The sequence below is a fragment of the Rhipicephalus microplus genome, chromosome 5 (assembly GCF_043290135.1).
Source record: "Rhipicephalus microplus isolate Deutch F79 chromosome 5, USDA_Rmic, whole genome shotgun sequence".
Classification (NCBI taxonomy): domain Eukaryota; kingdom Metazoa; phylum Arthropoda; class Arachnida; order Ixodida; family Ixodidae; genus Rhipicephalus; species Rhipicephalus microplus.
In genome coordinates, this window is record NC_134704.1 from 95863418 (window position 1) to 95890272 (window position 26855).

At 44.0% G+C, this 26855-nt stretch overlaps 1 protein-coding gene across 2 annotated transcripts in view; it reads right to left on the reverse strand.

Moving 5' to 3' along the window:
* The window catches only part of LOC119174305 (sodium- and chloride-dependent GABA transporter 1), a 70547-nt gene that overhangs the window by 11930 nt on the left and 31762 nt on the right, over window positions 1-26855 (reverse strand). The window contains exons 1-7 of one of the 2 annotated variants that reach the window (XM_075895794.1): window positions 19280-20771; window positions 12751-12882; window positions 10532-10766; window positions 7594-7726; window positions 5901-6035; window positions 4312-4415; window positions 2544-2668 (exon numbers count right to left, since the gene is read on the reverse strand). In XM_075895794.1, coding sequence (XP_075751909.1) covers window positions 2544-2668; window positions 4312-4415; window positions 5901-6035; window positions 7594-7726; window positions 10532-10766; window positions 12751-12882; window positions 19280-19775 — 1360 coding nt within the window. In that variant the 5' untranslated portion in view covers window positions 19776-20771. Of the gene's footprint in view, window positions 1-2543; window positions 2669-4311; window positions 4416-5900; window positions 6036-7593; window positions 7727-10531; window positions 10767-12750; window positions 12883-19279; window positions 20772-26855 lie in introns of those variants that run through there. The other variant, XM_037425155.2, reaches the window with a different exon arrangement.

Consider the following 26855-nt stretch of genomic DNA (forward strand, 5'->3'; position numbering starts at 1 on the left):
ATAAATCTAATGCTTTGGTTGCCTGCGATACTTGTACATACACATCCACTTTTAAAGGGATCACCTGTGTGCACAGCATATTTAGATTACGCTACCTTATGGAAGCATAGTAGCTTAGATATGCATAAGACTAGTAGGTGGTTGAAAGTTCTGACTTTTCTATTGACGGACTAGTGGCGTCCGTGAAGATTGTTTTAGTAACCTCTTACATTTAGAGAGCCAGCAATATTGATGGCGCACATTTGCGTGTTCCCTTTAACAGTGTACGGTACTGTACATTCCAACATAACGAGTGGTTCTCACGCTTGCAAACACAATGAAATGTGCACCACTGTTTGTATTATAGACTCAATACAAGATGCTGTTGCTACAGCAGGCAGAGTCAGCCATGGCACTTGGGAAAATTTCAGTAACTGTAGATGCATCTTGCACTCAAGGATATTAAACTGATTAAGGTGTTGAACATGTATTAAGCAATAAAGAATGGTTGTAAGTAAAAGATAATGACTTCATGCCTGAATTTTATATTATGTTCTTCATTGAAGCAAGTAATCATGAGTAAATCAATTTGATTACACCTGTAGAGCTTTACAGGTGTAATTGCCTGTACAGAACTTACTGCACTATGCACCATTTTTTATAACACTCCCCTTTTCACAATGCCCATTGTATTGCTTCAGTATATAATTTGTAATCTACTTTTCTGTATTACACAACCTTTCCACATGCATTCCAACTTCTTAATGTCAACCAAGGCATCAGTTATATAACTTTATCAACTCTGTCCACTTCTAGTATTTTAATGTTATGTATATACTACTTTATACTTGTTAGCATGCTATACAATATCCTTAGATCTTTTTTCAAGCTCATTCATTATTCAGAGGAAGAAACAAGAAGAGAAAAGGCAGGGAGGTTAACCAGATGAGCGTCCAGTTCGCCACCCTGCACTGGCAATAGGAGGATGGGGATTAAAGAGAGAAAGAGAAGGAGAGAACTGCACGCACAAAAATGTACAGTCAGTCAGTCAGCCACTGAGGCCGGAAACTTTTCTGACAAACATGACTTCAGTATTCAGACATGCAACAGGGGAAACGCGGCCTTGGAGAGGGTCATGGGCGATACGTAAGAACTAGTGAAGCGCTGAAAACACCGGATTGTGAACCTCCAGCAGTGTCAGGGCTGTTTGGGCTAATGGAGTATTTATCTTTTTCAAAAGCATAAATATGGTGTTCATGAGAGATTGTAGCATCGCAGGCATGTCCTAGTCTTTTTCAGGCATGGCGTGGTTAAACAGCGCTGTCGTTGACTCGGTCAATGTTGGCTCGGTCCGCTGAAATCGTTCGATTTGCTGTGGATTGCGCTGTGGATTTGACTGTAATAGTGATTCTGGCTATCGTTGTGGCTCTTGCTGCAGCTTTGGTAATGCCGGCCAATTATAAGTGTCCATACGCTCTGGTGGGGTCCTGTCTTAAGAATATGACGCAGACACGTATGGTGTAGAAAGCAAAGGAGGTCGTGTCACCTGTGAACTACGTGTCACAGAGTCCCTTGAACCACTGCGGCGTCGGGAGCGCCGTCGGGAAGCTGACGACAGCAACAGCTTCCTGACGAGACGACCTGTCTTGCACCATCTGCTTATGAATGTCCATTTTATTCTGTATCTTGGGGCAGTCATTTGATGAAGCGTCGTGGGACTTGAGGCAATTGCGGCTCTTTAGTACCATGGGAGCGCAGGAGTTTGTAGCATGTTGTTCGGTGCAATGCGACCAAATTATCGTGCTCTGACACACGGCGCTCATGTGTCCAAACCTCAAACATTTGCGGCATTGAAGTGGCCTTGGAATAAGCGGTCATGCACGATACTGAAAGTGGCCCACCTTGACATGCGAGAGCAGAGGTTCTCTCTTGAATGTTAGTTTTATGCAGCGAGATGTGCCCATGCGAGACATAGGTATAATATTGATGCCATCAACCACTGGTTTCACAAGACTGGTCAAGTCTGTGTTCGAAACAGAGATGTCGACATCATAGATGATACCAGTCGTGGTACCAGTGCTCAATGAGATGTACGAGTGAACTTTTATGCCATCGAATTCCGTAATTTTGCTCAGTGTGCACAGTGCAGTCTCGTGTGCAACGTTGATAGCAAGAATATTTTTCTCAAGTTGAGTCTCACGTCCCTTACTTCATTTGGCACCGCCGCCTCGAGAAGCACCAAGACCAATTGTCTGTTGAATTGCCTTAAGTTATCGGTAGCAAGCTCTGGTACAAAAATAATCTTACTGACTGCAGTCTCTGAGCAATCACGGTAGACTTGCCTGAAGTCCAGGAGGACCCGGAGTTTTTGCACTTTACCTTACATCTTTGTACGAGTTGAAAGTTGTCCTCAGACCATTCCTCACTGCTGAGTGAGTAGACACTGGTGTCGTCACTGTCCGCAGTACTTGAAATGTGTAAGTTATAAAAACTAATAGCGTCGCGCTTTATGCAAGTTAGATTATCGAAGGATGAATGACAGAAGTACGCAATGTGAAAGCTACCTGATCGTGCCACCTCTGACACATCCTTGTCTTGTATGTGGGCCATGTGACCTAGAACTGAGAATATGACCAGGCCAGCAAACAGACTCGTCCCACTGCAGATGGTGCAAACAATCATGGAATCCCTGAAAGCGAGAAACACAGGGATAGCGTCATTTCATGAGCCGCTGGCGCCAACGCAGTGCACATGCCGCTCGAGAAGGCATTTGAAATGTTTGAATGCACAAGATTCAAAGAGGCTACTGTAACTAGAAAAATGTTATCTGGTCATCTACCTTAAATGTTTTGTAATGACTAACAGCACATGGTTGTTTATTGCATTCACTAAACCTTGCCCGTCGTGAACTTTGCCAGACATGCTGCTCTAAGCCATCCAAAAAAAAATGCTGGCTTTTACAGTTTTTTATTTTACATTGAGAAGAACAGCAATGGAACATAATTCTTGAAGAGCGACGAAAATAAAGCAAACATTAGTTCACTTCAAAACATTTTCTCCTTGCATTTCTTTTACGGCTTCCAGAAGGGGGAGACTAGTAGTAGGTATTTTTAAAACATATTGATTCCTGTAGAAATATTTAATTAAAATGTTGCTATTCAAGCATGCCTAGAAAATGTTTCACCACCTGAATAAGCTTATAAGGTAATGCGCAGATCTAAGAAAAGAGCTAAGAAATGGTTTTGTGACAGTGTTGGTATTTTACATTAGTGACACCACAAAATATTTTAATTGATATGTTGAAAATGTTTGATATAAAACATCAAGCCAATAGCCTAGCTTCATGAATGTGGAGATTACTATGAGGACAATACTATGGCAATTAGCTTATTATTCAGTGAGATCAAGAAGTAAAGATTATGGACCCTTAAAGGGACACTAAAATCAAATAACAGTTTATGTCAGAGTGAAAGCTCAATCAATAACAACATCTAAAACGACAATATTATCAACAACAGTTCCCTACTTACCGAGAAATTAAGGTAAATGCACAAGAACACATGTGCTGCAGTAAGACATTCTCAAAATGATCCCGATGACATCAGACGAACTGCCTACAATAATCACAAGTAATTGATCTAGCTGCACTAGGTAAAGAACTTTCAGTGCATCAAGAGATGCAATAAAATGCTACCTATTCATTTGTATTTGATTCATGGAAAAAAGAACCATCGGACGTTACTATAGGGAATGGCACGATTGGTGCGAAAATTCAATTTTCGCGTAGTTACACTGGACAGGTAGTGCCATCTAGCGAGGTGCAGTTGAACCAAAAAAGGTCTGCTATCTCGGAGCCAATGGCAAGAAACGGATCAATGGCTATTGTTGCTGCTGTGGCTCTCGGTGCTTTCAGTCTGCTGCTACTAGCTCTGTAAAGCTGGGCAACGTTGTACATGGCAACAGTGACATGAGTCGGTCCGGTCGGTTTGCTCCTTGAGGCGGGTAATTTGCAGTGCACTTACCTGTTGTGGACCACTAAAACATGACTTTATTTCAGAATAGGTCCTTCCTTGGCACAAAAGTAACACTACGAGGCTTCTGGACCGCTATTTTAACAACTAACGTCGGCTTAATAGTTGCCTTTAGTGTCCCTTTAAGGACCATGTCTCACCACAAATATGTTCAATAAACCCAGTCACGAAATAAAAATAAAACAATATAAGCCATCTTGAGGCATCATTTCTACAGTACAGCATTAACAAATGAGATATCGTATTTGTGGCCAGTAATTTAGATCAGATTATTTTACAAAGCTTCATCACCGGCACCAACCTGTAAAAGTTGTGGTTATACTTGTTGTAACTGCCGAGCGCTACGTTGGCACCAATACCAATGCCATACGAGAACAACACCTGCGTCCCAGCCGCAATCCACACCTGCGTGCAAAAATGGAAGGGGGACACCGTGACAAACTGACCTGTCAACGCCTGTCATCCTCTTTTCAGAGTTCATCACACACTGACAATGAAGGTCGCTCCCATGTTGACAACACAACGTGTACGTTGTATACATGCATACATAATGCTTACTAACAGTGCGGCCCTTATAATAATAACCAAGTCAAATGGGTAAAACATAGATGCTTTACTGTGTGTGTGTTTTTTTTCATGTGCAATTTACTGAGACAACAACCAGTGACTAATGCAGGAGCCAGGTAAAGCTACACGATTGAAATGTGCTTTCGATGCTTTTGACAAAGTTTTAGCAAATCATATAGCCTTGACCGAGGACCCAACTCACCGTCAACAATGCCAAGTATAGTGACAGAGCTGCCAACTTTTTTATTCACCATAAAATGCCCTATTTCAAGATTATCTTTCTAAATATTGTAGTTGTATCAATATTTATTGTTCTCTTACTGCCTTTACTTTGTGGAAAAAGTAATTATCAAAGAATGCGAAAAGTACTATATAGCTAACCGATTTTTTATAACTAGATTTATTTGGTGAACTGGACATCTGGACTTAACTTGTGCAACAGTGTTACCAATTTGGCTCATCAATGCAAAACAGTATTCACAGTTTGGTTAGCCAATAAATCATGTAGCGAGCACATGTTACTTATGCATAAAAGCCTACTTTCAATAGATTTTCATTCTCCTTGAACACTATTCTAAAGTTTATTTAGACCTGCATTCTCCTTACAGATATTACATCTATTTTGTTGTTTATTTTCCAATATGAACTGCCTGTTAAAATATTATTTTGTGAATAAACATCAGAACCATTTCAATTTCTGGCTAGGTCATTTTTGCTGCAACAATGTGGAGCTGAGTCTTTCTTCCTTTTCTTTTTTTTTCATAGTATCTCTACAAAACATCTCAAATCAAGCGGAAAGCTGGCACCACCGAATGTAAATGGGCCATTCCGGAAAGGTGCGTTGTGAACTCTTGAATGTGCCATGGCGCAGCAAATTGCACTGCCAGTGTTTCGCAGACCGACATTCCTTTCTCTCCATCTGTACCATCCGGGTCACAAATTGTTGACATGAGTGAACAAGCCAGAGACAAAGGGTGTTGCTGTAAGTCTCAATACCAACAAACTTTATTGTTCATTCAACTCCGTATACTGCAGGACGGTTCCCCTTTCCTCTCCCTCTTTATGCTTTTGTTGGCCATACTGAGGGAGAAAGGGCAATGTCGGTCTGCGACACGCTAACAGTGCCACCTGCAGTGTCGTGGTGCACTGAGAGTTCACCACAGGCTTATGCACACAAGCAACACTGAATCCATTTTTTCTTTTCATGCACTGCTCGTGTTTCGTGCTTTCTTTCTGTAAGCTAGTGACTCACATCAGGTGCAAAATGACGACTTTTTTTGCCTCTGCACAACACAAACCAAAATTTGTAAGATCGTGGCTCACCCTTGGATCTCTGAGCTTGCTCCAGTCGGGACGCAGGTAGTAGAGTAGTCCTTCAGAGGCACCCTCCAGCGTAACTCCACGGATGAACAGGATGAAGAGGATGAGGTATGGGAAAAGGGCGGTGCACCAAATAATCTGAAACGTGCATAGGAGTCAAATTAAGTTATCAGCCTTATAACATTACCATTGCACTTTTGATTCTTTCTTGATTTGGGGGGCTCTTTAGATGTGCGGTATACTGTAAATGGAAATCTCCTAACTTGAATAGCAGCTTCAATTGAAAAGCAGCATCTCATAAAATTAGTTACAGTGTATTTGTATTCTTGTTCTGTGGAGCATTTTTACTGGCTCCTTCAAACTCTTGTTAACGAGTGTTCATATATATATATATATATATATATATATATATATATATATATATATATATATATATATATATATATTGTCACGCAGATCATGAATACGCAGGACAAAAGTTTGTATACTCGCAGTATTTGCGAGCCACTGCCTTGAATAGCAGCAAGAATCCTGCACAGCACACCAGCCTCTTGGTCTTTTTATCTTCCACGGCAGGCTCATGCCGTGGAATATGTGTGTGTGTGTGTGTACATATATATATGGCTTGAAGAACATCAGTGATAACTTGGGATACAATGCTGCAGTATACGGTGGCCGCAGCATCGCCACTGTGCAGTTCAGCCCTCGGCACACACACACATTTACGTCTGGTATTTATAAGATACAGCTAAGCAGCTCTGGCTTCATTAATGCACACGAACCACCTCATAAGCTTATGGGACATTTCTTTCATGAGAAGTACACTGAACCACGGCTGAACCCTATGGTGTAGCCATGTTAATTTCCAAAGTAGCTACTAAAGCTCCTACAGCTGCACGGCACAACAACAGCCATAGATAATTGCACCTTGGCAGCACTGTAAACTTTTTTTTACATGTGTGCAAAATGATGGACCAGTGCAGATCCCTGCAAGTTTTAATTAATTATTTAATTTACTAACGCAGGTTCATACCTTCCCCACTGCTTCCGATGCCACCAACATTAGATAATGCCCCGATTCTCTGCAAATTCATTCAACCACATGCAACGGAAACCATGACAGAATTGCAAAGAAAATTACAGTGGCAACAAAGGTTCTTGAGCGTAGCAGAAAACAGCAGTTGGATTGACCAAGCCATAAAAGCTTTACTAAGTCATTTGTATCCCAGCCCAATCTGGCTCGCTCAAAACTTTCTACTTTCCCCAGTTGATTACCTACTATATAACACTCTGTGTGTTTCAATAAATAACTTTACTGCTTGACAGTGCACCATAAAAGCTTTAACATGAGAGATTAAACTTTACACTGTCCTAATATTTTAGCCAGCTATTTTGTGTTGACAGTTGCAACAAATCTGTAGCTTATAATTTTCCAGCTTTTACCCTATAAAACACTGCACAATGATAATTAGGATAAGCATGGAAGAGGGAAATTCTGCCATGGAGGAATGTATATTGTTAAGATATTGGAAATGCAGGATTTAATATGATCTCGCTCTAGACACAGACATGTCAGGATCGATAGCTTCACAAAATAGATAAAAACTGAATTCTCATAGTGATATGAAAAAACGTTTAAAAGAGTGGCAAAAAATTCACATCAGGCCCTCAAGAAGCATGTTTATAGGGGACTTGCCTTCCCACTCTGATGAAGTCCCCTCCAGATGACTATATACACAAGGAACCATGCCAGGAGGAGGTAAAGGGCAAGCTCAGGCCGCAGAGAGCCAACTTCCTCCAAGCCATTGGTGATGCCCAGAACATTGTTCCTGAAGAGAAAAGGTGTTTTTCATTCCACCCTTCCTTTGTGACATGAACAATTAATTCTTCTTTCAACCTGCACATGATTATAACAGCTGGTGGCTTTTCAACGTTCCAACAGATCACTGATTTATGGTCAGGCTGCACTTGCTTTGGTTTATGAATGGGTCTTTGGTGAGGTCATACAGACAATCTTTAAAGTGTGTCAGGTACTAATTCAATATATTGTAGCAGATATATGATGCGATAGCTTTTGGTCTTTCAAACAACAATTTTTCTTTTTTGAGGGAGGGACACACAGATGAGGGATTGGCATGGGGTTAATCTTGTTGCTGGTTAATTGGCTGCCCTAGATGTGTTTGGCAAAAAAAAAAGGGGGAATATAGGTGAGAGAAATAAAAAAAAAGGACACTCAGTACTGATTTAAGCAATGAGTACTCAGTTATCAGAACTAAGGAGAAGATTCAATAATTTAGCATGTGGTGAGCATGTAAACCGGCCTTGGTACCCAGTATTTGCGAAGTTCACGCAATTGAAAGTGTATCACGAAAAGCGAAGGTGAAAGTTTGAGGTCAAGGAAAGCATTTGTTTCTACAAAACGCTCGGCAACAATTAAGGCGCGCGCACGGGGGGGGGGGTGCATGGGGGGCGGCTGCCCCTCCTATAGTCATCTAAAAGGGGGGGGGGGGCGCCAGGTCCGCCTCACACATTGACCTAATAGGAAGAGAGAAGCTGCGACATGGCTCGCGGGTGAGGGCAAAGTCACCCCCAGACTCCGTGCCCCCACACGTTGACATAATAGAAAGGGGGGGGGGGTGCTGCCACTAACTTTCGCTCCATCCGTCCCCCTTCTCCCCTGAAGAGAAACCGTGCGCACAGCCTGCTTATGACACGGTGCAGAATCGTTGTAGGAAGGGGAAATTGGAGTAAAGAAAAAAGCGGCGAAAGGAGACCGGGTATCTCGAGAATGTCCTCTCCTTTCCACCCCCTTTTTCTTTAGTGTTACTTCGCCCTACCTCAACAACGCTGTGCAATGCGTCTGTCCTACCACCAAACCACCGTCAGATATCGGCATTCACGTCACCGAGCACGACCTAGAGGTACCGCGATTAGACCCCATTAAAAAAAAAAAAATGCCGTGGTAGAACGCGATAGCTTCGAGTACAGGGGAAAGCATATGCCGCGCCGCTGCCACTAAAGTCACCGTGGCAAGCAGCGGTACGCTATCCACATTTATCCCTGTATTGCCGGCGTGGAAGTCAGGTCACCGGAGTGAAAGGGACGCTAAAGGGAACGACGATTTTTTCTCTTATTAATAAACTATAGCTCTTTTACGATACCGAAATAACCACGCTTGCCGCAAGAACACGCCGAGGAAACGTGCAAAAAAACAAGATGCATGCGTGGACGTCACTTTTTCTCGCACTAGCTGCCGTGACGGGTAGATTTTGACCGCGTCCACCACGGAGGAAGGAAAGGTCCTTCCTCTGTGGCGTCCCCAATGGAGGTGTCCCCATGGTGTCCACTAAGGCTTACGTCGTTCTTAATGTAGAATCATTTAGTAAATTGTCCTCTGAGGAGGCCATAAACATAACATATCAAGTTTTAAATAATTATGTTGAGCCAATGTCACGAAAGATTAACTTGCAAATCTCTGACGTGACGCGCGGAGATTTTGGCGCGAAATTTCAAACAAAACACTGTTCTTGATTTTCTCTTCGATTTCTTTGATGGTTAATTAAGCCACGTTTGTGCTGAAATGGTACAATTTGTCAATATAAACACATTCACGTAATTCATTTTACTGTTCTTTTAAAGTATCGAGGCAGGTGCGCGCTCCGGTACGCGGGAGAACAAACCAACACTGCGCATGCCCGTTGCTATGACGACGCACACGCGAGGAAGAAGAGAAGGAAGATAACATGGTCTGAGGTTCAGTGCCAAAAGCACACGCCAGATCTATTTCTGGTTTTGAGGCTGGAGGAGAGGAATCGCCGCTCTAGAACGACTGGGTTGCCAATGGCACTGGCAGTCACCATCCTCCCACCTTGCCACTCCTAACGATAGCTGTTTTCCAAAATGATAGAAATGGGCTCAAAGATCTTTCTTTGTGCACTTATATTGTGTAGTCTAGCGGTCAGACATTGATTCAAACTATGCCAGATACCACTGTAAGATTAGCAAACGTCTCTTACTGATAAATAAAAAACGAAAAAAAATTAAAGGAATGAGTTCGATCTATATCTCGGTTCTCACTCTAAAGAAATACCGGCTCTTATTTAAAAAAAAAAGCTCCTTGTTTGTATATATACATTATCTATCAATTATATCGTGCATCGTAGTTTATACGTTGCTGTACTCCGGATTTCCGGTAGCCTGTCATTTTGACACCGTAAGAGTGCGCGTCGGTGTGAGGGTGGGCGCTTTTCCCCCTTCTCATTTCGTCAGTCGAACAGGTCCGACCCAATAAAAGTACGGGACGGACATTATGTCCCCTCTTTTTTTTTTCAAGGCTACAAGCCAAAAGAACTCATCGCAGCATTTATCAATTATTAAAGCGGACGCATCTGCATCTGACGAGGTAGTACGTCGCCCTTATAATTCAGGTTTCTTGTACGTGGTTTTGGGTGAGGTAACGGAGTCACCGAGTTGTGGAGGTGAATGAAGAACGGCGGGTGGGAGGGGTAAGGGGGCTGTGAATTCTGGCGATGATAGCGGTGTAAGGGCTACAGACAAACAAATGCTTAGCAAGGCACAAAAGCGTGTGTTGAGCGGGCACAGGACGGGGGATCCTCTACGCGTCGAACACTTACTCCCAGTACTCCTTGACGGACGAGACGGCCTGCGCGGCCGTGAGGTTCCGTTCAGCGAGGCTGGAGATGTTTTCGCGGATGCCCAGACAGCGCTCGGTGTTCCACTCGTTGCCGCACTGCTCCCAGGGTAGCGGGCTGCGGAACGAGGCGACCAGGTAGTACAGGGTGTACGCGATGAGCACGATGTAGTAGATGTTGCTCAGGCCGATCATGGTCATCGATGCGAACCCAACACCTGCGTTCAAGGAAAAGCGAAAACCGAAGAGGCTTAACACGCATCGTCACCACCGCACTATCATTTATGTAGTTCAATGAGGCAAGTTTCGCCAGTAAGGCCCGTAACTAAGTAATAGCGTATTCGGGTGGTCGTCTGCGAGCAGCGAGGTGAATTCAACAGCTTTGAAGCTCTACGATGACAACAAGCAGACGTGCAAGTCATGTTACTCAATTTTTAGCGTCCGTTGGCCCGCTTATTTCAATAGTAATGCTTAGTTGCTCTTTTATAAAAGATATATTTTTGGCCGCCTTCACAGCGCCCTCACACAACCTCGTGAATGTACCATTAATAAGTCATGCTCAGTAAGACAGTCTCGCCAGTAAGTTCGGACATGTTGTCAGTGTAAGTTGATTGGATTACAGCGCAACGCTTTCTCGTTGGCTCGGAAAGCCGGGATAACGGGACTGGACAGCATGGTGGTGCTCGTTGACACTGAACAAATATGTTAGCAAAAACTCTGTCACAAGTATTAACACTTCACGGACGTTCTTTTTCGGACGTGGTTAAGTTCCGCCACATAGCCGATTTCTATAACATCAAAATTTTATCTGACGAGATGGCATATTTATAACAGGATCATTAAAAAAATAGTGCACTTTGTGATTTTTTTTGCGTTTGCGAGAATTATAGTAAAAAAAAAGAAACAGTGCACGTTTTGCAGGAGATATAAGCAATTGGTGAATGAAGAAAGGGCAATTTAATTTAGATCTGCACGACGCCTGAAGTGCGTACGTTAATGGCACTATAAAATAAGCACTGTAGGTAAAAAAGAAAGTGTAAAAACCAATTATTAAAAAAAAGATATTTTACTTCGGCTAAAGTGTTCTTACAAAGGAAAAGCGTGTGAAAAAAGGAACAATTTTTTAGCACTTGAACATTCGTAGTAAAAATGCTGCAAGACCCGCCTTTTGCTGTAGTAGTGCTCGAAGCTCGCTATAGGCCACATTGCTATTAGCTTTTTTTTTAAGGAAATTGTTACAGTCAAACATTCATTCCGTTAAAGCGACTAACGGGGCATTTAAGAATGTGCGTAAAACATGCAAATACCCAGCACTTGAGAAAGAACACCCCATTCTCTTCAAGGCCGTAATGTTTACCGAAAAAAAAATGACAGAAGGAAGTCAGAAAATGGTAATATAACAATACGCGAGATCATTAAAGTAACATAAAGCCATTTATATCAATTTTCACCGAAAATCGTTAACACACCGCTATATATAAAAAATTTGTTGCGTAAACACCAAGGCACCGAATACGCTGCCGTCTGAGCTCGCCCTGAGGAGCGAACAACGCACATTCAGCAGTAACTTACGAGCTCGCGGTACAATCGTGCATTGTATGAACAATGACGATCAATGATGGTATAAATATAGCGCATATACGTTGGACAATGTGTGCGAACAATACAAACGCATGTAACCGGTCAGTGTCCTCGCCTATGAAGCGCTTACTAACTGAACTGGAGCCTCTGTCTGGATTAACAGCCGTTTCTTGCTTTTTCTGCAGCAATCTAGCCCTACATTCTAGCTGTTTTGCTCTATAGGCCTCATAAACTACGTGTACATACATACATACATACATACATACATACATACATACATACATACATACATACATACATACATACATACATACATACATACATACATACATACATACATACATACATACATACATACATAACATACATACATACGCGCGCACGCATCCATGCGTGCATGCATGTGTGCGTGCATATATGTGGACATATGTTCATATATACATACCTCTACATGCAGTTCACAAGCTTCACAAAATGCATATATGTTGACATATGTTGATATATACATACCTCTACATGCACTTCACAAGCTTCACAAAAAAAAGAGTATGTCTTTTGATGGTGATCAGCGAAATGCCCTAATTATAATATTTGAAAGCAACAACATGACAGTGTACATGCCTTTGAACATGGGTACCAGGTTCCAGATGCCGACACCTCCAGTGTTCAAATATTGTCCGATCGACACTTCCATAACAAACAAGGGCACACCGCAGAGGACGATGCTAATGAAAAATGGCACCAGGAAAGCACCTGTAAAGCGAAGGAGACAGGCACACGCAGGGAACATGGTGGTGTTAGAAATGAGCGCAGATAACCTTGCTTGCATCAAGTCACAAACAGCCCGCATTGCAAGGATGGAAAGCGAACACTTTCCACAAATTTTGACTCGGAGCACTGCATAGCAAGGAATACGCGACACGTGAGGCAGAAGCATATCACGTACATGGGTGAAAGGTTCGCCTTAAACACTACATGGGAGTTCGTTATTTGCCATATAGAGTGAGCAAGACGCATGGGGTAAGGTATCTTGCTAGGGTACTTTAACTTGGGCACGTTGCCTAAGCTGAAAAGAAAGGTACATGGAAGCTATAGAAAACTGTTGCACATTCTTTCGTCCAGGTTAACCTACCGTGGTAGGGTACCTTAAACATGCGCACATTAGGGTACCATGTTTAAGAAAAGGTGTAACCCAGCCAGATAACATTTAAGAGTCTTTAATGTTATTGCGCATTCTTCCACCTCTTTTGAATCGCCACTGTCAATATATGACTGCTTAACCCATGTAAGTGGTACAGACGAACCTTCCCGAAATGTCCAATAAAAAAAAATTCAGCAAAAGTGCACGGCGGCAGAAAAACTTCAGTCAACACATATCACCCTTAGAGAGAAAAGAAAAAAACAAACACATCATGAAGCTTCGTTTTCTATGCGGGACCTTGAAGATGTCCCGCACTCTAAGGGCACCCGGAATGCGGCTACCACCGGGTGTGAAAGCAATCAAGTTAGACGCGCTTGACATGCCCCACAACATCTTGCTCGTCTAGATAGCTCTGCAAGGAAACAGCCCGCATCAAAAAGAATTAATAGAGTGATCAAATGTCGGGCACTGTAGAAGGGAAAAAAAACAGTAAAAGTTATTTGAAGTCGCAGTCAGATGATAGAAAAATCGCATGGTATATGGACACAAAAGCATCTCCGGAAATGAGTTTTTCTGGCTTTTCAAAAAATTCCACGAGATCTTTAGAATTTCATTACGTCGAAGCATATCAGCCCACGTGCAACCGCCGCCTATGCGATAACCATACACACAGCCGAATAAGATATTTTGGGGGGATACGTGCCAAACCTAGACATCTATTACAGCGGACGAATGAATGAATATAAGATAATACATGGGCAAAACGATATTTGAGAGATTGCGATATCTGTTCGCTTCGTTTAGAGATTATCAGCTACATTGTAATGCCAGTTGACTTTCTTTCTGTTAACGATGTTGCACGGACCACCCTTCGACCTATCGCCGGTCCGACTTCTAACGTCATTTCACACTGCTGAGTTTTGGGACCATGGTATTATCTGCCCATGACACTATCTGTATAATATATGGTGTTATCTGTCCAGGTATGTCCCCTGCCCCGCCGTGGTGGTCTAGTGGCTAAGGTACTCGGCTGCTGACCCGCAGGTCGCAGGATCAAATGCCGGCTGCGGCGGCTGCATTTCCGATGAAGGCGTAAATGTTGTAGGCCCGTGTGCTCAGATTTAGGGGCACGTTAAAGAACCCCAGGTGGTCGAAATTTCCGGAGCCCTCCACTACGACGTCTTTCATAAGCATATGGTGATTTTGGCACGTTAAACCCCCGATATCAAATCATCAAGTATGTACCCTATATAAAATGAGGAAAATGACACTTCTTATAATTGATAGATACGTGGGGTTTAAAGTCCCAAAACCACCATATGATTATGAGAGACGCCGTAGTGGAGGGCTCCGGAAATTTCGACCACCTGGGGTTCTTTAACGTGTACCCAAATCTGAGCACACGGGCCTACAACATTTCCGCCTCCATCGTAAATGCAGCCGCCGCAGCCGGAATTCGATCCCGCGACCTGCGGGTCAGCAGCCGAGTAACTTAGCCACTAGACCACCGCGGCGGGGCAATGACACTTCTTAACTGTATATGGTTGGGTAAATGGTATATGTCAGTTTTGAAGTAATATTTTGTTTTAGAAGTTGCTGCAAGTATTCACATAAAATTTCACGGGCTCACAAAAGATGCCACTGGTTATCACGTGACATCATTTTTCATGCCTAGATTGCCTATCCTTCATTAGCCCGCCCCCAAACTTTAAAGTGGGTTTACTAAATCATTGTACATTTTCTCTGCAGCCACTGAAAGGAGTTTGGTGATATTCAGTCTTGTTATTGTAGAGACTCATACGTTATAGCTCAACTAAAAAATAGGACATCCTTCGTGGAGTATTTGGGGGAAAAATTAAATTACTGCATGCACAAAGTCACAGATGGTGCGTATTGTTGTTTGATTTTTAAAGCTTCACTTTTTAGAAAAATCTGCAATTTTTTTAGTTCAGATTCTTTGTAACTTGTTTTAGTTTGTGCATGGAAACTTTCATTGAAATCAATTAAATATTTATTATAGAAAAGATACACTGAAACAGAAATAATTAAAAAAAAAACGCCATTCGAGAAAAACGAAGTTTCATGTGCGCCTAGCGCTTACGCCACAAGGCGCACGGCACACTTTGGCGCGTCATTTAAATCACTTGAAACGGGCGTTAGACGTCGGGCTTCCTCAGGTTTCTTCCTCAATGTGCAGTGAATATTTGGGTGTCCAAATTGCAAATTGAATTTTTTGTGGGTTTACCCTACCATACCACCTTAGCACTAAAATGTAACCACATTTATGCGTAAGCAAATAATGATTTTTGTCCCAAAAACTTCAGTGTCATCTCATTAATTGCTACATGTAAGGTTACGTGATTAGTGTAGTACTACGCACGCGTTTCTTTTCTGTCACATGACTGCGACAACACACACACAAACAGTGATAATCACAGAAAACATGAGAATGTACAGGGCCGTTCCATCGGAAGAAAAATGCACCTTGCTAACAATTAAACACTTACATTTACATAATCTTGGAGCGAAAGATGACAGGCTAATCACACGTTAATCTATATCTTCGATAATATACACTCCCTCTTCCACCATTACCATTAAAAGGCAGAAAACGTTGCAGATACGTTGGACTCAACATCGATGAGGCATTGTGCTTCAGAGGGGTCGGCCATGTAAAGGAACTGATAAGCGACATACAATGATTGGTAGCACCTATTTGCTAGCAAATGCCATATATGAAATCTCCATCTTCATTTCTACACACACACACAAAAAAATCTTAATATGCGTTTTAAGCTGATCTGCGAGCATTGTTCTTTTGCCACTTATTGCTCATTCAGTACTTCTAATACTTCATTTAGTACGTAAACATACAAAGCAATAGCGACGTCAGAAAAAATAAGACAACATATCAACATCCATCTTTGGCGCTTTTGGCGATCCGCGTTGGACTGAATATATTCAGGGCCATTACTTTTTTTTTTAATCTGATCTCCGGGATAGTAACCTGAAGTACTCCCGCTGAAGCTGGCAAAGTTTCTTTAAGCTTATTTCAAATTATGAAAGTTTTCGCATTTCAAGTTTTCAGCGATTATTTTCATCTTAAGAGAACAACAATTTTCCAATTTACACGTGAGCTTTATCACAAGATGGCTTCACCGCATATAGGTTATTGCTTAGGTGAAGCAAACTTCCGCTTCTTTCTCATGTTTTGTTTATTCCTGCTCTGGCAAGTTGCATTGCGTGAATTTGAGGTAGACGAAGAGCGAGACACACACAGAGAAATATAAGGGCGGAGAGGGGGAGCAAGATCTTACAGCTAGGGGAGCTGTAGCGCCTGAATCTGTGCGGGCGGAATCTCAGCGGAGAAGGCGAGGGTTCTCTCACGATTGGATACCTGTTTTAGCCTTGGCGCGTTCTGCCGAAATTACGACACCACTGAGCTGGGCTTTCGTCCAATCACAATTTCGCCTGTCTAGTTATAGCCTAAGGTCTCGTTTCTTTCTTTTCTTTGTTTTTTGTACGGATCAGCCTACCAAGCGCGTAGCATTCATCGCGTTAGGTAACGTTTGTTGTGGTTTAAATTCTAGTGAGCTCTCTTAACCCCACTGCAACGACAGAGCACACATCGCTCCTTGTCAAGTGTGGGCGAGTTATTCCAAGGTTTCCAGTACCGTGGCTCCCACCACAGCTGATTGCCACGAACGTACCTCCAAGTTTTAATGCATGACTGCGTCTAGTTGGAGGCGAGCTTTTGCTTAGCTAAACTACTCCTCCTCTGCAGTTAATGCTGACAGGCCTAGCGTGATAGGCTTGTTATGCAAAAACCAGTAGCTCGTTACGATCCTTTTAGAACACACAATGTACACGAGTTCATAGCAGTGCAAGCTGATAGAAACAACTCTGCAGTAAGATGCATTTATGTATGCGAGCAACCCCGCTGGAATTGAAGAAAAGCGGACTTACTTCCGCTAATAAAATTATACCTGCTTGACCTGGCTTACCAGATTTTTACTCAAAGTCAAATGCAAATAATACTGCCGAATCTGGCGTCTCTTAAAGGCTTACAATGGGCACATGTGTTCCCGCACTAAGAAAACCCTCCTCCCTTAAGGTGATACCAGGCATCACTTGGAACACTGTTTCGGAATAAACGTTTATTTCTCTTTCTCTCATAACACTTAATTAGCACACTAAATATGTATGTAGCTTAACAGCACAAAGGGCATCGGCGTTTTTATTACTAAAGCATGGACTTTGTAATGCTCAAGCCTTGTCTACACAGTGTGAAAGCAATATATTTAACCAGAAGACTATACTTCACGACTTTATAACTTGTCGCGTAACTTTTGTGAACGACAGGCTGAAGCAAGCCAGGCCGACGAGGGTACAACGTATGTGCAAGATTCTCGTAAAAAGGTACCTGTGGACTTAAAACTTGAACCTGTTTCAAATAACGTACATTTGCGTAAAAAAGTTAATAAGAAAAAGCCAAGGCAACACTGCTAAATTTATAACTGATCATTTGCCCGAAATTCATTCGGGCAAATTGCTACCTTGATGCTATGGTCTTTATGACTGATCGAAAAACAATTAGGCTTGCTAATAAAGTGTAAACGCAACCAAAAAGAAATATATGCTGACGTCAAGTTTTAGGATCACTAAGGACGGCAGTCTTCGTTACATTATCTACCACCTAAAATTATTTTACCCAGGCAACGATGTGGGATCATCGATCATTTCATAGATTCGTCATAGCATGAAACCTCCCATCTTATACCAAATTTCTGCCTTGTTATGATTATCAGATCAAGGCTGTTCTTTGAGCTATGAGCGGACTTCAGTTCACCTGGCTCCATTCTAATGATAAAGCTGCAGATGGGCCTCTTTATATGTTGTCACGAAAGAGAGATAGCAACTCTTAGACGGAATGGCCACGTCCCGATAACGGTTGTAACGAATATCTTTTTTGTCTTCTAGCGTTGCATCAGCGCTCAGTGGTCTAGTCAGGTTTGGCCTGACGTTGCACCCTTGCAAAACAGTTGCACCCTTGCAAAACAAGCTTGCGCAATTCACACTGCTCGGCCATGTCGAGATCTACTGCACACTTTCATTTTTTTTTTCACATACTACGCCATTTACGTTTATAGAAATGTACAAATAAAGACACCAAGTTTCAACAAAAGCCGGCTTAGAAAACATCTTACTTATGATAGCACACATATGTCGTAATGCAAGTAAAGTGGTATTCGGGACGGTCACGTGGCAAATCTGTATCATCAGCGTGACCATCCGTCGTTCACACTCGTCATGCAGAACAGCACATGAAAATCGATCGTTTCTACGCAGGCGAACAAGAACGGCGACACACACGCACTTCAATTTTGTCTTCGGCGTTGCGTGCTGCCATCGTTCTCCGTGCCTAGAGTAACTGTATATGGTCCATATATAGTTACTCTATCCGGTCCTGCGTCAGAGCGCCATCTGCATTTCCCAAGCAGAACCAACTTTTCAAGCGTTTACGGACAGTGCGTATGGAATGCTTCAACGTTACATTCTCTGACACATGGCTTCGTAGGCTGTGCCAGTAAAAACATGGAGGAAGGAAAAAGAAAAGAGGGAGCATTGCGTCACACGAGTGAAGCCCACCGTGTCAGCCCAACACGTGATCAAAACGTCCGAGCGTGCGGTATTTTTTTTACTACTCTCGGTGGCGTTCCTTATTTAAACCTGCTGCGTGAGCCGGCCGGTTTTCGCCGAAGAAAATCGTTTCGATTGAAAGCTATCGGGCGCCGCTCTCCAAAGTATCGGCAGGTATTCTTGCTTCCATGATCTCGGCGCAAGAGGTCACGTGTTGGGCCGACTTCAAAATGGGTTGGCTTGTCGAGGCTGGCTGTGCAACGTAATGCTGCCCCCCCTTTCTTTTTCTTTTCTCCGTGCGTAAGCAACAGAGAAAGATGAGATGAGAAAGAAATAAAGACAGTTTTCGGGGGATCCTGGGGAACTGACCTGTTGTCGCTAGCAGCGTGTGGAGAGGAGGAAAAGGCGCGCCGTGGAGAGAGGCGGCCCCCCACGGCCCGCTTCTTCGCTCCTCGTCCCGAGAGAGCTTCGCTCTTGGGTCAGAGCCCCTGGCTCGATCGAAGCGCATCGGGGCTCTGATGCCTGCGTCCCCTAAACACCCACCACCACAGAAAAACTCCTCCTCCTCCTCGAGGGCTTCTCTCGCGTCGCACGGGGGCACCGTCGTCGCCAGAGAAAGAAGCCGCAGAGGGAAAGAGAGGGGAAGAGAAAAGGGAAAGCGGGGAGTGAAGGACGTCGCGGGAAGGGAAAGGACACGAGGTGCGGGAGGAACAGGCATGGTGGGAGCGAGGTGGCTGGAGGTTGGTGGCGTCTGAGGGTGAAGGGATAGCGGGGGAATGCAGTTCGGGGAGGAGGGAACGTCGAAACAGGAAATAAGAGAACTGAGGAAAGGAAAATCCCTAGATAAGAAGGGAGAGAAGTACATGAAGGAAAGAACGCTTCAGAAGGGGAGATGTGCCAGTAAATGGAGAGGCGTGGTTGGGAATTACAAGATGCCTGGGTAGGATGAAAGGGCGAAGTACGTGACGACCCGTGCAGTCCGTGGATTGTGAATAAAGGGAAACGTGGGAACGCCGGTGTGCAAGCACGAAGCGGTAAACGAAGCGCAACATGCGACCGAGCTGAACTCATCCGGCGGCCTGGGCGGAATAGGGAAGATGTGCAGGGAATGCGCGTGATAGGGGTGTGTTTTTTGGGTCGTTTCGCGAAGCATTGAGGCATTCGCCGAAAGCGAGTGGTTCCGCTACAAGCTTAAAAGTGAGGAGAAAGGTAAGTTACGAGACGGAAGCTGCGAGTTATCAATCAAAGAACATGCGACAAAAACATGTGACAACCCGTGCGTTTCGTGGATTGAGGACACAAAGAAATGTCCGAAGGCATTTGCGAACGGACGGGGTGTTATTGCAAAATGTTCTATCTAAACAGGGGAAACCTTGCCAGTTTACACTAAAGGTTTGAATGATGTACATGACACGAAGCTGTATTACCTTCGTCTTACTTTCGTCGTGTAGATTAGAGCTTCAGCATAGTGACGCCAAATAAACGCGTTGATTTCACTTGCTTGCCTATATCCTTGTCCGTGCGTCTAATTAAGCTAACGTGAGGCGAGAGAGGAAATCCGTTTGATTTACGATCAAAATCGTTCGCCAGCTACGCGCCATAGACGTAAATCGTGTCCCAGACGGCGACTTCTACGCAGCGCATCGCCTGTTAACCAAGTAATCTTATTTACAGGCAACGAATAACCTGATTTGGAGGTTGACGAGCCATGGAAACGACGCTGATGTGCCCATGCATCTCTCCGAAACCTTATTAATGGCGACGAATGTCGCGGACTGAGCCGGCGATAAGTGCGTGCGGTAAGCGTCCAGATCTCTCGAGTAAGCGAAGGGGCCATTCCGCGTGTTAGCAGTCAGTGAGTGCACCCATATGCGAAAACATGCCATAAAAAAAGCGGGTTTTCATGGTGGAATACGTCTTAAGGCGTGGATGCAAGATACGAGCTTTTATGAAAGGACGGTGCATGGCTAGACGAGAGTCCTTCACGTCTTTGCAAAATACGTCGGTGACGGGCAGCGGTGCTTTGTGGGTGGTCTTGGGTGAAACAAGCAAAGGGGGTAGAAGGACAAAGCAAGAGGAGGAGGTGAGGGCAGTTGGGCGAAGGGGGGACCGATTGTTTCGCTCCTCTCCAACCTACAAAGAGAGGAGCGCAGTTTTAAGGGCCACGAAGCCTTTCGTGACCCCGCAAAGCTGGAAGCGATTATTATACGGTAAACGCGCGGCCGCGGACTCCAAAACGCGAGAAGCAAAAGTGAAAAGAAATGAAGAGCAGATGGGAACAGTGCCAAAAATTCATCACGTGGTTCACTTCACTCTGGAGGTGGTGCGAGCTTGAATGTATCAAAGACCTACAACCCTCTTCTCTGTCTGCTCTGCCGCACATCGACACTATAATTATCAGCCTAGTTTCTTTGACAAAAACTTACCGAACGATGAGCACTGCTCGACAAAATAAAATAAAGAAAGGCGTGCAATGCATCTCTGGATGAAAGAACTGGGTTGTTCTCTGCGTTACACCAACGCGTTTTGGTTTAAAGTATATATAGTTGCCTGGTTGGCTTAGGGAGGCATGCGAGCATACAGTGATGCATATGACATTGAGTGCGATATGTACTATATAAAATGGCAACAGGTATTATATAGGAAAGTGCTAAGGCGACACACTGAAGGAATAATACATAGAAACGTAACAACAACGCACTATCAGGGTATTTAATCATTTCCTTCCTTTTGCATCTTTTTTTTGGTATACGTTTTGCAATATCATAAACGAAAGAATGAAACATGGCAATACACTGCGTAGGGGGCCGAAGAAATATCTTTGATTACCACTCAATACAAAATCATGAAACGCAAAATTTCGTTAAGTAATACGTATACGAAAATTGTACTCCGACATTAAGCCACGTACGTAAATTAAAGAAAAACAAAACTTCCACGTCAACACAAGCAGCTTCACAGTCTTTGAAATGATGCAGTTATAAACTTCGTGGCGTTCAATAGAAGAACAACGAACTTCACGTTTCAAGCAAACTTTTGCGCCACCACGTAATATCGCACACAAACTGATGTAATGCGTCAACGAGCATGTAGTATGCACCAAAAGAAACCAGGCTGACCATTGCGTGTCGCAGTGCTTCATCTTCTTATTTTTTTGTCACTGGCATGTATCGCATCATGCTGCAACTTCATGCCGCCAGTTCGGCAAAGTGCCAGTCAAGTTCAAACAAGGTCACTATTACCAGCCTACGCCTCGCAATCAGTATTTGCCATAGTATTCAAGCGGTCACAATTTGTTTTCTTTCACTATAGCTGTTTGTGTAAACAATCTACTAATACTGAATCATCTGTGGCGGGAGAATCAAATGTTACGTTCGCTCTAATAAATACTAGTGTCAGACAGTCGCTTTCTTTATCGCGATCAGGCCTGATCCCGTTTCTCGGTCGGGATTGGCTTCTTGACCAAGGCTACAGGAGTTAGCCGAACACTGTTTAGAAATTGACCTCGATGGGGTACAGGAATACTGGCACAGAAAAAAGAAAAAGAGCAAGCGTCACTGCTTTCCTGGAGTCATAACTTGCCATGTATATGAATGAAGAGACAAGTTAACTCCTTTTTGACTCGCACGACACTCCGACGAGAATATATTCATCTCCAAAGGGAGATTGCAAGTGTCTTTAAAGAGATTAAAGAAGTAGCAAGTCATTCTGAGATTATGGAAAAAAATGTCAAGTGATTTTTTTTATGAGAGGTTTGTGTACAGCGGATAATATATGTCCGTGTGATAATATCTACACTCGCTATTAACGATGATAAGTTTCTGTTCTATAGCCAGTGGTGTTAGCACAGATATAGAACATCCAAACACATAACATTCTGAAATCTGAAAAGCTATGATGCCGTATCGAAAATATATCTATATTTTAAGTTCTATAAATGCTACGGGTCATACAAGAGACGTAGCATGATTGTGACCGGACCTCAGGAATACCAAAAGTGGAAGTCACGACCTATGCCCTAAAGATAGTAACTCTTGTTTCGCACGAAGCTTATCTCACAGAAAGGCAAAAAATACTATCGCGACCTTCGGGTTGCCATCTACGTGCTACACACATCAGCAAATACGTCCAAATGTATTGCCTTTCGTTTGAAACAGATTAAGCAGATTTTGATCGGCTCTGTGTGCAAACACCTGTACCACTACTCCGGTTCATCCGTCCGCACTGTGCTAAATCGCTCTGTACGCAAACGTATTCTCTACGTGAACGTGCGAACACCGGAAAACACGTCGTAACGACGTAACCAACCTTATCTGGTTTTGTCAGCTGGATTCACGGCCGCTTACAGAAGAGAAGATCCTGGGACCTTGGCCAACGGCTTCCCATTCGCGCAAAGCCACGAAAGCCCTCTTGTACTTTTTAAAGACCATGCAGACTTCCCGACCGCTTGTGAAAGAACTGTGCAAGACCGTGCTGTGTAGTCTCGAGCCGACTATTCATGCTTACTCCTCTTCTTTTCTATCTCTTTCCGTTCTATTATTCTCCTTTTCCCCCACACCAAGTGTAGGGTAGCCAACCGAGCCAAGCTTAGTTAACCTCCCTGCCTTTCCTCTCTATTTATCTCTCTCTCTCTTATCTGGTTTTATGCAGTATCACCTGGGTTTCACCCCAAACGCTGCTGTCATATAGAGTGTATTCTCCTAGTACGCTCTAATGCGTCTCAAATTTTGAGAAAACTATATAGCCCGTATTGTTTCAGACGTGACCTTAAAATCCGGCATTTCCCCCTTGTTTTGATTGCGTAGGAGGCGACAACAAAATTTCGTTGTAGCGATAATTTCGTTATGCGCATGTGCGTGATTATCCGGCTACTACGTAGTCTCGTTTCAAGTGGCAGCTGATACGCCGCAAGAAAGCACGTGTGGCAGAGCAGACATTGGAGGGCTTCAAACTAAATTTAAACAAATAGAAAGTGGTGAGTTGAACACGTCGGGCATTGTATATACGTACAAGGGGGTATATAGATATACTGTATGGTACATGGGCGTGCATATAGATACCTATGTAGAGACAGAGTGACTGACACACGATCTCTGTCTCTCGGACGAGCGCGGTGGGTGAGACAGCGCCCACCGCGCAAACGACGGCGAGGCGTCGGGCTGATGCGTGTTTTGGCTGGAACAAAATGCGAAACAAGTCAGCAAGGCACTCGCGACACGACACCTGCGCGAGATCATTACCTTGACCGAAACACCAACCTCACCTGCGGACACAAAACGCACACCTTTTTTCGTGCGTCGCGCCAATGACGTGCGCGCGCACGCATGACACGCACACACATTGTTCATTTCGAAACGACGTTTTGATCGTTGCGTGTGTGTGTGTGTTTTTTTTTAATCCTCGGTCGTTTTACGCACCTGCAAGCAATACATTCTCATGGTGAGTGAGACGCTAAGGCCGCCGCAGTCGCCCCTTCCCCTTTGTTCCTATTCATGCCGCGCTTTTTCTCATTCAAAAGCTGTGAACAACGTTTGCAGCTGTAGTTAAAGTAGCTGCAGGTGAAAGTCTCTTTATATGTTTTTTTTGTAGCAGCTGCTTAGGTGAAGAGCTCGGAAGAAGGATGGATCGGTCGCGGTTCAGTGATAACGAACTTTTACGGCAATTCATACGGCATTTCAAACGTTCAGTCCGCATATATTTTATTGCATATTTATGTGATTTATGCATTATGTCTTGCTGTATATGCCTAAAGTTCATCACCAACAGTAGGCCTTGTCAGGAAACGGAGACTCATTTTTTGATGAAGGAAAATAAGGACCAATGAATGAATGAACGACTTCGCCCCTTACGAGGACATTTTGCGAAATGTCGAAATAAATTGTACGTAAATAAAACATCGTCGTTGAATTGACAGTGACCCACCGCAGTCGTCTAGTGTCTATGGTACTTGACTGCTTACCCGCAGGTCGCGGTATCGAATCCCGGCTGAGTCAATGACATTTTTGACGGAGGAGAAAACGATTGAGGTCTATGTACAGCCGCGGCCTTGCCAGTGTTAGAGCATGCTGGTTTTCGCTATGCGCGGCGAAACATCGAGGCAGTATCGGGCTCTGGTGTGGTCAGCTAGGCCGCGCATGCTTCTGACACAGCACTTCATGGCCCGGAACTGCCTCAATGTTTCACCCTGCAGGGCGAAAACCGGCTCCTCGCGTGCTCTTCGCAGACGTGACCGCGGCTGTACTTCGATTTGGGCGTAGGTTAAGCAAACCAATGGGTGGTCGAAATTCCCGGCGTCCTCCACTACGGCATCTCATAATCATATCGTGGTTTTGGGACGTTCAACTCGGTCAGTTATGATTATTACGAAGAGACGGCGGTATCCAGACTGCCAACGTGGCGAGTGCACCGCGACAGGAAAGCTTGAATTCAATTCAAGCCAAAGCAAAGTTTGCTTTGGCTTCACTCGCAAAAGTGTATAGTTCACGTGATTGAATATTTTTGCAAACCACGCGAAATGTGAATCATCGCAGATGTTGGTCAGCTAGTGACCACGGTTTTTTGAATTTATTTTACTAAAGCACACGTTCTATAAATAACTCAGACTACTGATTGTGAGACCGAAGATCTTTTCCCGTGGGGTCTCAGGGCGATAGTTTCCCTCGCCTTTTCCTGCACGAGGGCAACTGTAGGACACCGGTCTTATATTGTAAACGCATCCACTGTTCAGTCTCATCTTGTCAGGTGCAAAATCGGCCCATAACGTTGCAAGCGTGGCTAAACAGTTAACATAGGTCGATGACAGGAATCGCGACGGTGTAGTACGCTTTACTCTGATTCGTCGCAATTTCCTTCTCTCTTTTTTAGTGGGAGGTGGGGGGAGAGGGTTCGCAGTGTGCTCGACAAGTTACCGGCACGCGAGAGCCATCCTCTTTCCGCTTACGCAGAACTCGGTCACAGATGCGCGCACACATACAGCTGCAGAGCGAAACAATACACGTGTTTTGCGAAAAGTTGACGCACATCGCCGTCGTTCGATTAAGCAAGTGCAGCGAAATGGATGCGATTCGCTTTCGGGGCACGTGTGTAAACGTATACGTTTTGTATACTAGAGCAAATATTCAATAAAAAAAAGCTTTGCGCCGTCTCTGTGGAGTTATCGCAGGCGCCACATTGCTCACATTAGAAAATAAAGTTACCTATTGTCAAACCCGCTGAGGGAAGAGAAGCAGAAACACGTCATCATCCTGTTAAAGTTGCAGAAAAAAGACATTACGCTGACACGTCACGCGGTTGGATGCACCATTTCTATAGCAGCTGAGGAAATGCATAGGCACCTCAGTGCTGGAGCTTCTCCCTCCAGCAGCAGCGCTATAGAACACGTAGCCTAGCGGATGAAAAGGGCGAAATTGGGCAGGCTGGAAAAACATTCACGTGACACTAAATTTGCCATCCCTAGGCAAGTGTGCACGATCCGAGAGTGTGCGTGCGCTACATGCGATGGGCTATGAACCACGAACCTCTGTTTGAGCGTCATTTTCGACGCCTCCTTTCGTGCATACCGCTATCAGTTTTCAGAGAAACTGGGCTGAGAGATCGCAGCAACGTAGCGCCATCTGAATGCATCATTGATTACAAGAGTTAAATGACACTTCGTTGGGGGGCCGCGTCCGATCATTTGGAGTAATAAATCCCACATTCGAGCATTTCAAATCGAACCAGAAAAACCATCGACGCTATCATTTCGTTCCAAATTTTGTGGTGTGTGCGCGGGAGAGAGAGAAAGAGTCTTAGCGGGCCTATGTACCCTGCAGGTTCGAGCTGTGTCACGGTAGACTCTCAATTGTCTCACAGCTGTAATGCGATCATGAGGAGGATAGCTTGTAAGGCTACGGCGCCACGCGGCTCAATCCATCCGTCTTTCGGCGGCGCCTCGGAGTCTCACATT